The 12285-nt window shown below is 51.2% G+C and overlaps 1 protein-coding gene across 2 annotated transcripts in view; it reads left to right on the top strand.

Moving 5' to 3' along the window:
- The window catches only part of TBC1D9B (TBC1 domain family member 9B), an 81073-nt gene that overhangs the window by 56481 nt on the left and 12307 nt on the right, over positions 1 to 12285 (top strand). For both annotated transcript variants that reach the window (XM_088454756.1, XM_088454755.1), the window contains exons 15-16: positions 1877 to 1945; positions 11433 to 11673. In XM_088454756.1, coding sequence (XP_088310882.1) covers positions 1877 to 1945; positions 11433 to 11673 — 310 coding nt within the window. The remainder of the gene's footprint in view (positions 1 to 1876; positions 1946 to 11432; positions 11674 to 12285) is intronic.

Raw genomic sequence — 12285 nt, 5'->3', positions numbered from 1 at the left:
TGTCAGGGGTACTTGGATCTTCGGAGTCTCTACATCGATACTCCATCCCTGATGCTTCACTGCCCGGACCTGTTGTCTCAGGGTCCTTGGTTTTGCCTTGGACCTGGGTCGTTTGTCTTTGACTGTGTCCTTAGTGGTCTTACGGCTTCCCTGGCTTTGTCATCGTTGGAATGATTAGAGCACATGGATCAGCTTTTGCTGGGACCTACCACAAACTGTGGCAGCCATAAATCTTATGGTATTGTACCTGTCGATACAATCCTCCGGTGTCCAGGATTTCCAGATATTCTGGCATTCCTTCCGGCTGGCTTGGGTTTCACACTTGGCCTGGTCTTCCTGACAGTGCGGATCTCTACACTGTCAGTATGGTTAAGATATGGAATTGCTTCACTCTGGTATCCAGTTCATCCTTTGGAGTGTTTTCTTGATTATGCCTCCATTTGTCCTCCCTAGGGACTCCTTGGGAGTAAGTAGTGGTTCTTCGTTACCTCCGGGGACAGTCAATGGAACCGCTGGTTGTGATAGCCATTACATGGTCTATTGCTTAGGCTCTCTCTTTCTCTCAGGGTGTTTATATCAACCAGGAGAGTGTCTGAATTGGGAGCGTTCTCATGTGGCTCCCTCTTCTGGAGGGCATCATGTCAGGGTGGGAGTTGCTCTCGCCCTGTGTTTCTTCTTAGTGGTTTTCAGGTTCCATATTATTCTGGAACTTATGGTACGGCCATTCTGTCCCCAGTCCTCTCGGCTGGTGTGGCCTCATTGACTGTGGTCTGGCCTCTTTGGATTTATGTGATCCGTTCAGGTTCCTTACGGAAATCGGACTCCTTATTGGTGGTCTGAGATTTCTGGTTTTCACAGGAAAGGATGGCCGGCCTATAACCAAATGTTGACTTGGATGGCCTCGTAGGTCTTCCTCAGGGGCCTACCCATGGGTAGGCCTTCCTGTTGTTGATGCTTGTTTTTTCTCGGGCCATGTGACCCTCGTGTGCGGCTCGCTGTGGCGCCTTGGCTGTTTTGCCTTACTAGGTGGCCACGTGGTCTTCTGTCCACACCTTTTTAAGGTTCTAGGCATTGGTTTCCTTTGCCTCTCAGGATGCTTCCTTTTTGGCGACGGATTCTCCTCTCAGCACAGGAGCGTCCCCACCCTTGGTTGAACTGCTTTGGGACATCCCCAAGGTCAACCCTGTGGACCCCCTATGGACCCTGAAGTAGAAAACAAGAGATATGGTAAGAACTTACCTTTGTTATCTCTGTTTCTACGAAGTCCATAGGGTCCACAGGGCGCCCGCCCTGACGCACCTGGCTTCATATGGGCTGTGTGGCTGGTCACCGGTTTTCCGTCTCCCATTTCGGTGAGTATGGTTATTGAGTGTTCCAGTTTTCTCTCTCTTTTTCTCTCCTCCTCCGGCCTTTGGCTACTTACAAACTGAGGTGCCTCTGGCTTGGGGGTGGGGTTATAGGGAGAGTGGACCCAGTGCATCCTGGGAGCTAAAAGCTTTAACTGCGTGGTGCCCGGATTTGGTTCCCAACCTATACCCCAAGGTCAACCCTGTGGACCCTATGGACTTCGTAGAAACAGAGATAACAAAGGTAAGTTCTTACCATATCTCTTGTTTTTCTCTCCCACATTGTGGTAGCTGAGTAATGGTGGCACGATAAATGTCGCTAGTACAGTACAGCCCCCCATTGTCACCAAGCAGCAGTAGTGGGTTTTTTTCTTTGTTTTTCAAACTTTCTGGGTATTGATGGGAAAATAAAGCTCCCACCCATACGTGCACATATTATGTGTTATTACTATTTACTAACACTATAAACTGTAAGGAAGTGTTTCTAACTCATACTGTAGGTCTCCTAACATTTTATTCTTTCCTATTAGGTTAGATCCATCTCTACCGATCTGGGGTTCTCCATGGAGGAGCTGGAAGATTTGTACGTCCTGTTCAAGGTTAGAGTTTTATGTGTTGCTTAATCACGCTTGTGTGACACTATTCATTCATGTGACTGTATATGTGGAAAATAGTGTGCTTTATGTGCTAGAGCAGCGTTGGGAAACAGAACTATGGACAAGTGACACTCTCCGGTTCTTCTGCAAATAATTCTGGTATATGTAACAGGTTAGTCATTGATTGGATGGTAAAGTGAAACAGGTAGAGCTGTACAGCCACACAGTCTGTGTTAGCAGGTTATCATTTGATGTGGATGCTGATGTCACACAAAGAGGACAATACAGTCACACAATATATGTATCAGGTTAGTCTGTGACTGGATGGTGATGTCACAGAGGAGCACAGTGCAGACACAGTCTATGTGGCAGGTTTGTGATGTTACAGAAAGACACTTTGCAGTCACACAGTCATAATTAGCATATAAGTCTTTGGCTAGATGGTGATGTCATGGTAAATACAGTATAGTCACAGTCATTAGCAGCATGTTAGTGTATGACTAGATGGTGATGTCATAGGGGGCACAGTACAGTCGCAAAGTCTATGTTAGCAGTTCAGGTAGTGACTAGATGGTGATGTCACAGGGGGCACAGTACAGTCACACAGTCTATTTTAGCAGTTCAGGTGGTGACTAGATGGTGATGTCACAGTGGGCACAGTACAGTCACACAGTCTATTTCTACTTCAGGGTCCACAGGGTTGACCTTGGGGTATAGCTGGATCTGGATGCACTTGGGTCCGTCCTCCTCTATACCCCGCCCCCGGCCACAGGCACCTCAGTTTTAGTTGGTGCCCGGCCGGAGTCGGGTCACCCTGCGCAGTGGGGCTGCATAAGCAGCCCCTAAGCTTTATTCTTTATTTAAAAAAAAAAAAAAAAAGAAGATTTTATTATTTTATTTTTACTGTCTTCAGAGCGGCAGCATCAGACTGTCCATCTGGGAGTGCGTGGGTGTTATACGCCTTACCTCGTTTCGGTGAGACACTTTTATTGCAAAAAAGTTTGTGTCATGTCTGATGAGGGGAATGAGCGCTCCGAGGCTCCTGTGTTGTTTTCCTGCCGACGCTGTTCGGCAGGGGTTGACGGGGCAGATTTGTCTCAGGACGGTCTGTGCGGGCGGTGCCAGTTGGTACCTGGACCCTCTAAACCCCCGGTGGCGCAGGATCCTCCGTGGGCAATGTTTACGCAAGTGCTGGCGTCAATCGCGGACCGACTTGCGGTCCCGACTGCGGCCCCTTCTAGGGCGTTGCCCCAGCCTACCATGCCCCGTTCCCTGGGTGTGACTCGTCTGGTGCAGTCTCCTCCCGGGTCTCAGACTGTGGGTCCTTATGCGGGTTTGCCGGTATACGTGCAATCCCCCACGGTGCCGCAGCAGTCGATGGTACCTTTTCAGGGGTATCCTCAGGCAGTACCCCTGCCTTGGGTGGACGTCCTCTCCAGCTCTGTTCAGAGTCTGGCGGCTTCGTCATCAGCTTTTCAACATATGTTGCAGTGATTTGCCCCCACGGGCGTCCAAGCGTTCCGTTCCGGCTTCACTGGCGGCTCAGTTCACGGACACGGACGTGTCTTCGGATGACGGGGAGATCCATGAAGACTCTGACTCGGATGCCGGGGCCCAGGAGATGGAGGCTAAGTCTTCCATTAATGTGCCGGCATTGGTTATGGCGGTGCGGGCCATCCTTCACATTGAGGAGGATGTGCCCGCCCCCAGGTCAAAATACCCAAATTTTAAAAAGGCCAAGGTAGCTTCGACGGTTTTTCCCCTGTCCGATCAATTGACGGATCATATGGCAGGGGCCTGGCAGTTGCCCAGCAAGAGGTTCCAACCGCAGAAGCGGTTGGCTTCGAACTATCCGTTTCCGGAGGCTCATTGCAGGAAGTGGGAAACTCCTCCAGCGGTGGATTCCCACGTTACCCGCTTGATTAAAAGCGCTGCGCTGCCTTTGCGGTCGATCTCCTCCCTGAAGGATCCCATGGACAGGAAGGTGGAGACTTGTTTGAAGTCTATCTACTCTCTCTCGGGGGCGGTGGCCCGTCCGTCCATGGCCATCTCTTGGGTGGCTAAGGCCTTCGAGAGCTGGGCCAATGCTTTGGAGGATACCTTTCCGGAAGATGCTCCGGAGATCCAGAGAGCGTTGATAGGTCAAATGAGGGATGCGGCTTCCTACATTGGGGAAGCATCGTTAGACGCAAGCCTGCTAACCTCTCGGGTGTCGGCTGCAGCTGTGTCGGCGCGTCGGTCCTTGTGGCTGAGGTCTTGGAGAGCTGACGCTGACTCTAAAAAGGGACTGGAGGCCTTACCTTTTAATGGGGAGTTGCTTTTTGGTCCAGACTTGGACAAAATTGTGGACACTCTGGCTAAGTCTAAATCAGCCTTCCTCCCTTCGGCTTCTGCTCCTACCAAGGTACGGAGCTCTGCTTTTCGGTCCTGTCGGGTTCAGGGCAAGGCAAAAGGTCAGTCCTTCCCGAGGCAGTCGACGACCAAGGCCGCTTCTAAGCCCAAGAAGCAGCCCTGGAGTGCCAGGCGCCCTTCTTCCAAGCAGGAAGATAAACCTTCTGCCTGATGGGACGGGCCTCCCTCTGGGGGACCCCAGAGTGGGAGGCCGACTTCTTCTATTTGCCCAGTGCTGGCACAATACCACCACGGATGCCTGGGTTCGAGAAGTGGTCTCCCAGGGGTACGCCCTGTCTTTTCGGCACAGACCGCCCCACCAGTTTTTCTGCACGAGTCCTTCTCAGGATACGACCAAGTCTTTACAGATTCAGGAAGCTATAGAGTCCTTGCTGACAGCAGGGGTCATTGTTCCCGTTCCTCAATTACAACGAGGGACGGGGTACTATTCTTCTCTGTTTCTGGTGCGGAAACCCAATGGTTCTCATCGCCCTATCCTCAACTTGAAGTCTCTGAACAAATTCCTCAGAGTTCCCAAGTTCAGGATGGAAACGTTATGTTCCATTATTCTGGCAATGGAACCGGGGGATTACATGGTGTCCCTGGATATCCAGGACGCCTACCTCCATGTTCCGATAGCACCTTCGCACCAGCGGTATCTGAGGTTCGCTATCCTTCAACACCATTACCAGTTCCGGGCGCTACCCTTTGGTCTCTCCACGGCACCGAGGGTGTTCACGAAGATTATGGCGGTCATGGCCGCACATCTTCGGAACTAGAATGTACGGCTACTACCGTATCTGGACGACCTCCTGTTGCTGGCGAGTTCCCCGGAGGTACTGCTTCATCATCTCCACTTGACGGTCGCTTGCCTGCAAGCGCACGGGTGGCTGATAAATTGGAAAATGTCCTCCCTGATTCCATCTCAGCGGATGGTTCATTTGGGAGCCCTGCTGGATTCTCGTCAGCAAAGGATCTTTCTGACCCCGGAGAAGGTCTCCTCCCTGCAGCTGAGGATACACAGTTGCCTGAGCAGTTGCCGCCTGTCGGTCCATTCGGCTATGAGGGTTTTGGGCTCCATGGTGTCAACATTCGACATGGTGGAATTTGCCCAGTTCCATTCCCGGCCTCTGCAGGGGCTGATTCTATCGGAATGGAACGGGTTACCTCACCGGATCCGCTCTCAGTTGCTGGTGTTGTCCCCGGAGGTTCGGCAGTCTTTGGCTTGGTGGCTTCAGACAGCTCATCTGGTCGAGGGGCGCCCCTTTTGGATCCCGGACTGGGTCCTGCTCACGACGGATGCCAGTCTTCGGGGTTGGGGGGCAGTGACCGGCTCGTTGTCACTTCAGGGTCGTTGGTCTGCGGAAGAAGCTCTTCTTCCCATCAACATTCTGGAACTGCGGGCGGTTTATCGGGCCCTGCAGTCGTCCGGTCCCGCTCTTCACGGACGGGCGGTTCAGGTGCAGTCCGACAACGCCACCACGGTGGCGTATATCAACCACCAAGGAGGAACTCGAAGTCGGGCAGCGATGTCGGAGGTGTCTCGCATCCTTGCTTGGGCGGAGTGTCACATTCCAGCGATCTCGGCAGTCTTCATTCCCGGAGTCCTCAATTGGGAGGCGGACTTCCTCAGCCGTCACGACGTGCATCCCTGGGAATGGTCACTTCACCCAGAGGTGTTTCAGCTACTCGTGGACAGGTGGGGGCTGCCGGAGCTGGACTTGATGGCCTCCCGTCACAATCACAAGTTGCCCGTTTACGGGTCAAGGACAAGAGACGCAGGCGCCAGTCTGGTAGACGCGCTGTCGGTGAAATGTACGTTTCACCTGGCGTATCTGTTTCCTCCGATATCCTTACTTCCTCGGGTTCTGCGGAAATTCAAGCAGGACGGCGGCACGCTCTTGCTGGTTGCTCCGGCGTGGCCCAGACGTCCTTGGTACTCCGATCTGAGGTGTCCCTCCATCGACGCTCCGTACCTTCTTCCTCAGCGTCGGGACCTGTTGTCTCAAGGGCCCTGCCTTTACCCGGATCTGGGTCGGCTGTCTTTGACGGCGTGGCTCTTGAGACAGCCGTCTTGAGGTCTAGGGGTTTCTCCAGTTCAGTCATTGGTACCATGCTTAGGGCACGCAAGCCTGCCTCCGCACAGATTTACCACAGGGTGTGGCGCACTTACTTTCAGTGGTGTGAATCCAGAAACTATGATCCTCAGGTGTTCCGGGTTTCCAGAATCTTGGAGTTCCTTCAATCAGGTTTGGACCTCGGCTTACGCCTGGCCTCTCTGAAGGTTCATGTGTCTGCTTTGTCCGTGTGGTTTCAGCGACGGATTGCTACACTACCGGATGTTCACACCTTTTTCCAGGGTGTTCTCAGGATACAGCCTCCCTTCGTGCCTCCTGTGGCTCCTTGGGACTTGGCGGTGGTGCTACGGGTCTTGCAGGGTCCTCCTTTTGAGCCTCTTGAGGTGGTGGACCTCAAGTGGCTGACGTTCAAGACCGTTTTTCTCCTAGCAATTGCTTCTGCCAGGAGGGTGTCAGAGTTGGGGGCGCTTTCCTGTCGCCCCCCTTTTCTGATTTTTCATCAGGACAGAGCGGTGCTCCGCACTCGTCCTGAGTTTTTGCCCAAAGTGGTCTCAAAGTTCCACATTAATCAGGAACTTGTTGTGCCAGCTTTTCAGTCACCTGATCTTTCAGCTGGTGAGGCTTCCTTAGATGTAGTCCGGGCACTTAGAATCTATGTGGATCGGACTGCTTCGGTTAGGAAGTCGGATTCTTTGTTTGTCCTCTTCGGTTTTCACAAGAGGGGTTGGCCTGCCAACAAGCAAACGTTAGCCCGTTGGCTTCGTTCCGTTATTTGTGAGGCTTATGCACAGGAGGGTTTATCTGTGCCAGCCTCTGTTAAGGCTCATTCCACTCGTTCTGTGGGTCCCTCTTGGGCTGCTAGACGTGGCGCCTCCGCTGTTCAGCTGTGTAAGGCGGCCACTTGGTCTTCAATTCAAATGTTTTTGAGGTTCTATGCGTTTGACACCTTCGCCTCTCAGGATGCATCCTTTGGGCGCCGGGTACTCCTTTCAGCACAGGAGCGTCCCCGCCCTTAGTTGAACTGCTTTGGGACATCCCCAAGGTCAACCCTGTGGACCCCCTATGGACCCTGAAGTAGAAAACAAGAGATATGGTAAGAACTTACCTTTGTTATCTCTGTTTCTACGAAGTCCATAGGGTCCACAGGGCGCCCGTCCTGACGCACCTGGCTTCAAATGGGCTGTGTGGCTGGTCACCGGTTTTCCGTCTCCCATTTCTGTGAGTATGGTTTCTTGTGTGTTCCAGTCTTCCTCCTCTCTGTTTAGTCTCCTCCTCCGGCCTTAGCTGCTTACCAACTGAGGTGCCTGTGGCCGGGGGCGGGGTATGGAGGAGGACGGACCCAAGTGCATCCTGGGAGCAGCAAAGCTTTAACTGCGTGGTGCCCATGGATCCAGATCCAGCTATACCCCAAGGTCAACCCTGTGGACCCTATGGACTTCGTAGAAACAGAGATAACAAAGGTAAGTTCTTACCATATCTCTTGTTTTTAGCAGGTTAGTTTATGACTGAACAATACAAAATATATAGGGAAATGTAGGCGCTAATATGCAACTAGATATAAATAAAATATTAGAGGGATCAAAACCTCAAATAAAACAATGCAGCTATTTCCTTTGATAATCAGAATTCCATAAAGAAAGAGGCAATTTTCAAAGAGTTTTAAAGGGTTGGGTATGGGATGCTTGCGCTCGGGATCCCGACTCCATCATCTGGACAGGTTTAGGTATCCTAACCCTCCCTCCCCGCACCCTAAACCTAACCTCATCCCCCCCCCCCCTCAGTGCCTAAACCTAACCCTCCCCCTAGTGCCTAACCCCACTACTTACTGTTGGGATGCCGAAGCCGAGATTTTGGCGGGTGTACTTGCTTTAACGTTCAGGGGACTTGAAAACGTTTCTGCAATTGGAACATGATTGTGAATTAGACACATTGGGAAGGCAGTGTCCTAGGGATATCTAGCACCATACATCACAGTCGGACCATCATATAAAACTGAGATGTACGCTAATGCTTTGGCAGCCGCAATCTGGTACGCAGCTGTTGTGTGAAAATATGCAATGTCACAGACGCAGAGGGTTGTATGGAGATGCCCACCTGCGGCTTTGCAATTACAAGCATCTGTGTACATAGACGCAGCATCCCTCGCCAATCAATTGATCATCCCAGTTCTGAGTAACCCTATGGCTGTGGTAACTGAGACGACAGAGCCACTTTCATTGCATACAGGATTGCAGACGCATGCTGTTGAAACAGTTGCGACAGACCTACGTTCTTTGCCACCACTCATTGTGACTTAGGGGCAGGCGCAGTGTGACTTAGGTGACGCAGACGCAGTGTGACTTAGGTGACGCAGGCGCAGTGTGACTTAGGTGACGCAGGCGCAGTGTGACTTAGGTGACGCAGGCGCAGTGTGACTTAGGTGACGCAGGCCCAGTGTGACTTAGGTGACGCAGGCGCAGTGTGACTTAGGAGACGCAGGCGCAGTGTGACTTAGGAGACGCAGGCGCAGTGTGACTTAGGAGACGCAGGCGCAGTGTGACTTAGGAGACGCAGGCGCAGTGTGACTTAGGTGACGCAGGCGCAGTGTGACTTAGGTGACGCAGGCGCAGTGTGACTTAGGTGACGCAGGCGCAGTGTGACTTAGGTGACGCAGGCGCAGTGTGACTTAGGTGACGCAGGCGCAGTGTGACTTAGGTGACGCAGGCGCAGTGTGACTTAGGTGGCGCAGGCGCAGTGTGACTTAGGTGGTGCAGGCGCAGTGTGACTTAGGTGGTGCAGGCGCAGTGTGACTTAGGTGGTGCAGGCGCAGTGTGACTTGGGTGGTGCAGGCGCATTGTGACTTGGGTGACGCAGGCGCAGTGTGACTTAGGTGACGCAGGCGCAGTGTGACAGGTGACGCAGGCGCAGTGTGACAGGTGACGCAGGCGCAGTGTGACTTAGGTGGTGCAGGCGCATTGTGACTTAGGTGGTGCAGGCGCATTGTGACTTAGGTGACGCAGGCGCAGTGTGACTTAGGTGACGCAGGCGCAGTGTGACTTAGGTGGCGCAGGCGCAGTGTGACTTAGGTGGTGCAGGCGCAGTGTGACTTAGGTGGTGCAGGCGCAGTGTGACTTAGGTGGTGCAGGCGCAGTGTGACTTGGGTGATGCAGGCGCAGTGTGACTTAGGTGACGCAGGCGCAGTGTGACTTAGGTGACGCAGGCGCAGTGTGACTTAGGTGACGCAGGCGCAGTGTGACTTAGGTGGCGCAGGCGCAGTGTGACTTAGGTGATGCAGGCGCAGTGTGACTTAGGTGGTGCAGGCGCAGTGTGACTTAGGTGGTGCAGGCGCATTGTGACTTAGGTGGTGCAGGCGCATTGTGACTTAGGTGACGCAGGCGCAGTGTGACTTAGGTGACGCAGGCGCAGTGTGACTTAGGTGGCGCAGGCGCAGTGTGACTTAGGTGATGCAGGCGCAGTGTGACTTAGGTGGTGCAGGCGCAGTGTGACTTAGGTGGTGCAGGCGCAGTGTGACTTGGGTGATGCAGGCGCAGTGTGACTTAGATGCAGGCGCAGTGAGACTTAGGTGCAAGCGCAGTGTGACCAGAAGACACTCAAGTCCAAAAGGGCTAAGCTCCAACATTTCAATGTTTTCAATACATTTTCCTCAGGGATTTAATTTTAGAAACCAATGTTCAGTATGCTTTGTAATATCAGTCCTTCTTAATTTGGAATGTTAGTCCTTATCACCAATAATCTTTCAAATTTTCTTAAGGTTGTAAGTTGTTTGTTCTGTACTATCAGTTACAGATGTGTCCACATACATCTACTGTATTCTCTGTGCGCGAGCTCTGTGTGACTCTGTAGCGCCGAGCGTCTTTTCATGCAACTTTTTTTTACCTTCAAATGCGTCTTATTCGCACAGCGATGCAAATAGATAGCACAAGCTGATTAAAATGATATGCAGCATGCCTATGTTCTGTGAGCGACTGCGGGTGTATCTGCATGCTAAACACTACGTTACAGTGGGTCGCATGCAGATACACCCGCACAATTTAAAGTTGTCAAGCCTACACACAGGTGGGTTTAAAGAATCTACAATTACACAACTCGCAGGTCTTGTGAGGTGTTCCCGGTATGCAGCAGTTGGTACCTACCAAAAGTGGTCCAAGGAAGGACAACCGGTGACAATGTTATTGGTGAGCAAGGCTCATTAATGCACGTGGGAAGCAAAGACTAGCCCATCTGGTCCTATCCCACTACTGAACTACTGTAGTAGAAAAAACATAACACTGGTTATGATAGAAAGGTGTCAGAGCGTACAGTGCGTCATAGCTTGCTGCCTAGCCGCAGACTGGTCAGAGTGCCCATGGATGTTCTTTATACACCTACCTAAACATTGTTGCAGACCAAGTACACCCCTTAATGGCAGAGGTATTCCATGATGGCATTGGCCTCTTTCAGCAGGATAATGTGCCCTTCCACATTGCAAATATTGTTCAGGAATTAACAAAGAGCGATGACTTGGCCTCCAAATTCCCCAGATCTCAATCTGATCGAGCATCGGTGGGATGTGCTGGAAATACAAGTCCAAGCCATGGAGGCTCCACCTCGCAGCTTATAGGCCTTAAAGGATCTGTTGCTAACTTCTTGGTGCCAGGAAACCTTCAGATGTCTTATGGAGTCCAAGTCTCAATGGGTCAGAGCTGTTTTGGTGGCACAAGAGGGACCTACACAATATTAGGCAGGTGGTTTTAATGCTATGCCTGATGGGTGTATATATGACTGATAGTGGAGTGTGTATAATATAGAAGCCAGCGCTGTAGGTATTTGAGCACCTCCAATAGTTATTCTACCACTAACCATTTTTACAGATGGAGCTTTCAAGCCATATGGGTGGGTGGTGGCTGTAATGAGACACCCATTATTTTTAAGTTAGCTCCTCTTTGTGTAATATCCATCATAAAGCTTTATCCCAAATATAATCAGTAGTTGAATTTAAACATTTCAATGTGTATGTCTAACCGTGTTTATTTCCTACTCAGGCTCAGCATTTAATGAGCTGCTACTGGGGAGGGGGCCGCACATCCAGCAATCGCCATGACCCCAGCCTGCCTTATCTGGAACAATACCGCATTGACATGGCCCAGTTCCTGGAGCTGTTTGCCCAGCTCACGCCATGGTCTTTTGGCCAGCACACCTCCATCCTAGCCGCCCGCATTTTCCGCTTGCTGGATAGTAACAAGGACTTGCTAATAAACTTTAAGGAGTTTGTAACAGGGCTTGGTAAGTCTTTATACGTAGTTTTCTCTTAAGTCTCTTGTATCTACAGCATATACGAATGCCCATAAGGTGATGACATCAGTGTTTTTGTTTTTATTTTTTTATATTTTAACCAAAGTATATCACATTCCCCAAGTATTCCTAATTAAAGTTACATTCCTGACTAAAAAAATTATTGAAAGATGTATTTAGTGGACAGTGTTGCCTTTAAATAGAATGTCTATGGGGTGTCTCTCTCCGGGAACTGGCATTAAGCAAGGTACACAAACTGCAGATTTGAGAAAGGCTCCGATCTTCTGAGCGATTATCGGATCATTGTGCCCCCTTTATACACTGAGCTATTTCTAGTTCAGCGTGGGCTTCCTTCAAGGGAACTGGAATGTCGGGCATCACAATTGGACACAAAATCCTGACTTCCCGATGCAACCTCAGCTAACTCTCTTGCATGCACACCTATGCAATTATCAGGCCGATCAGTTGATATTGGGTGACTGGGCTTATAATTGCATAGTTGTGTACCCAGCTGTATGTTGGAAATTATATAATCTCCTAGAGCGTATGTCTAGTTGCAGGGAGGCCCCTCCCACTCACAGCTCTCACTGGCTGGCAGACTTC

Source organism: Taudactylus pleione, unplaced genomic scaffold (assembly GCF_031769625.1).
Source record: "Taudactylus pleione unplaced genomic scaffold, aTauple2 ptg000629l, whole genome shotgun sequence".
NCBI lineage: Eukaryota > Metazoa > Chordata > Amphibia > Anura > Myobatrachidae > Taudactylus > Taudactylus pleione.
The sequence above is the reverse complement of the archived record's forward strand: the minus strand, read 5'-3'. Positions and strand labels throughout refer to the sequence as shown.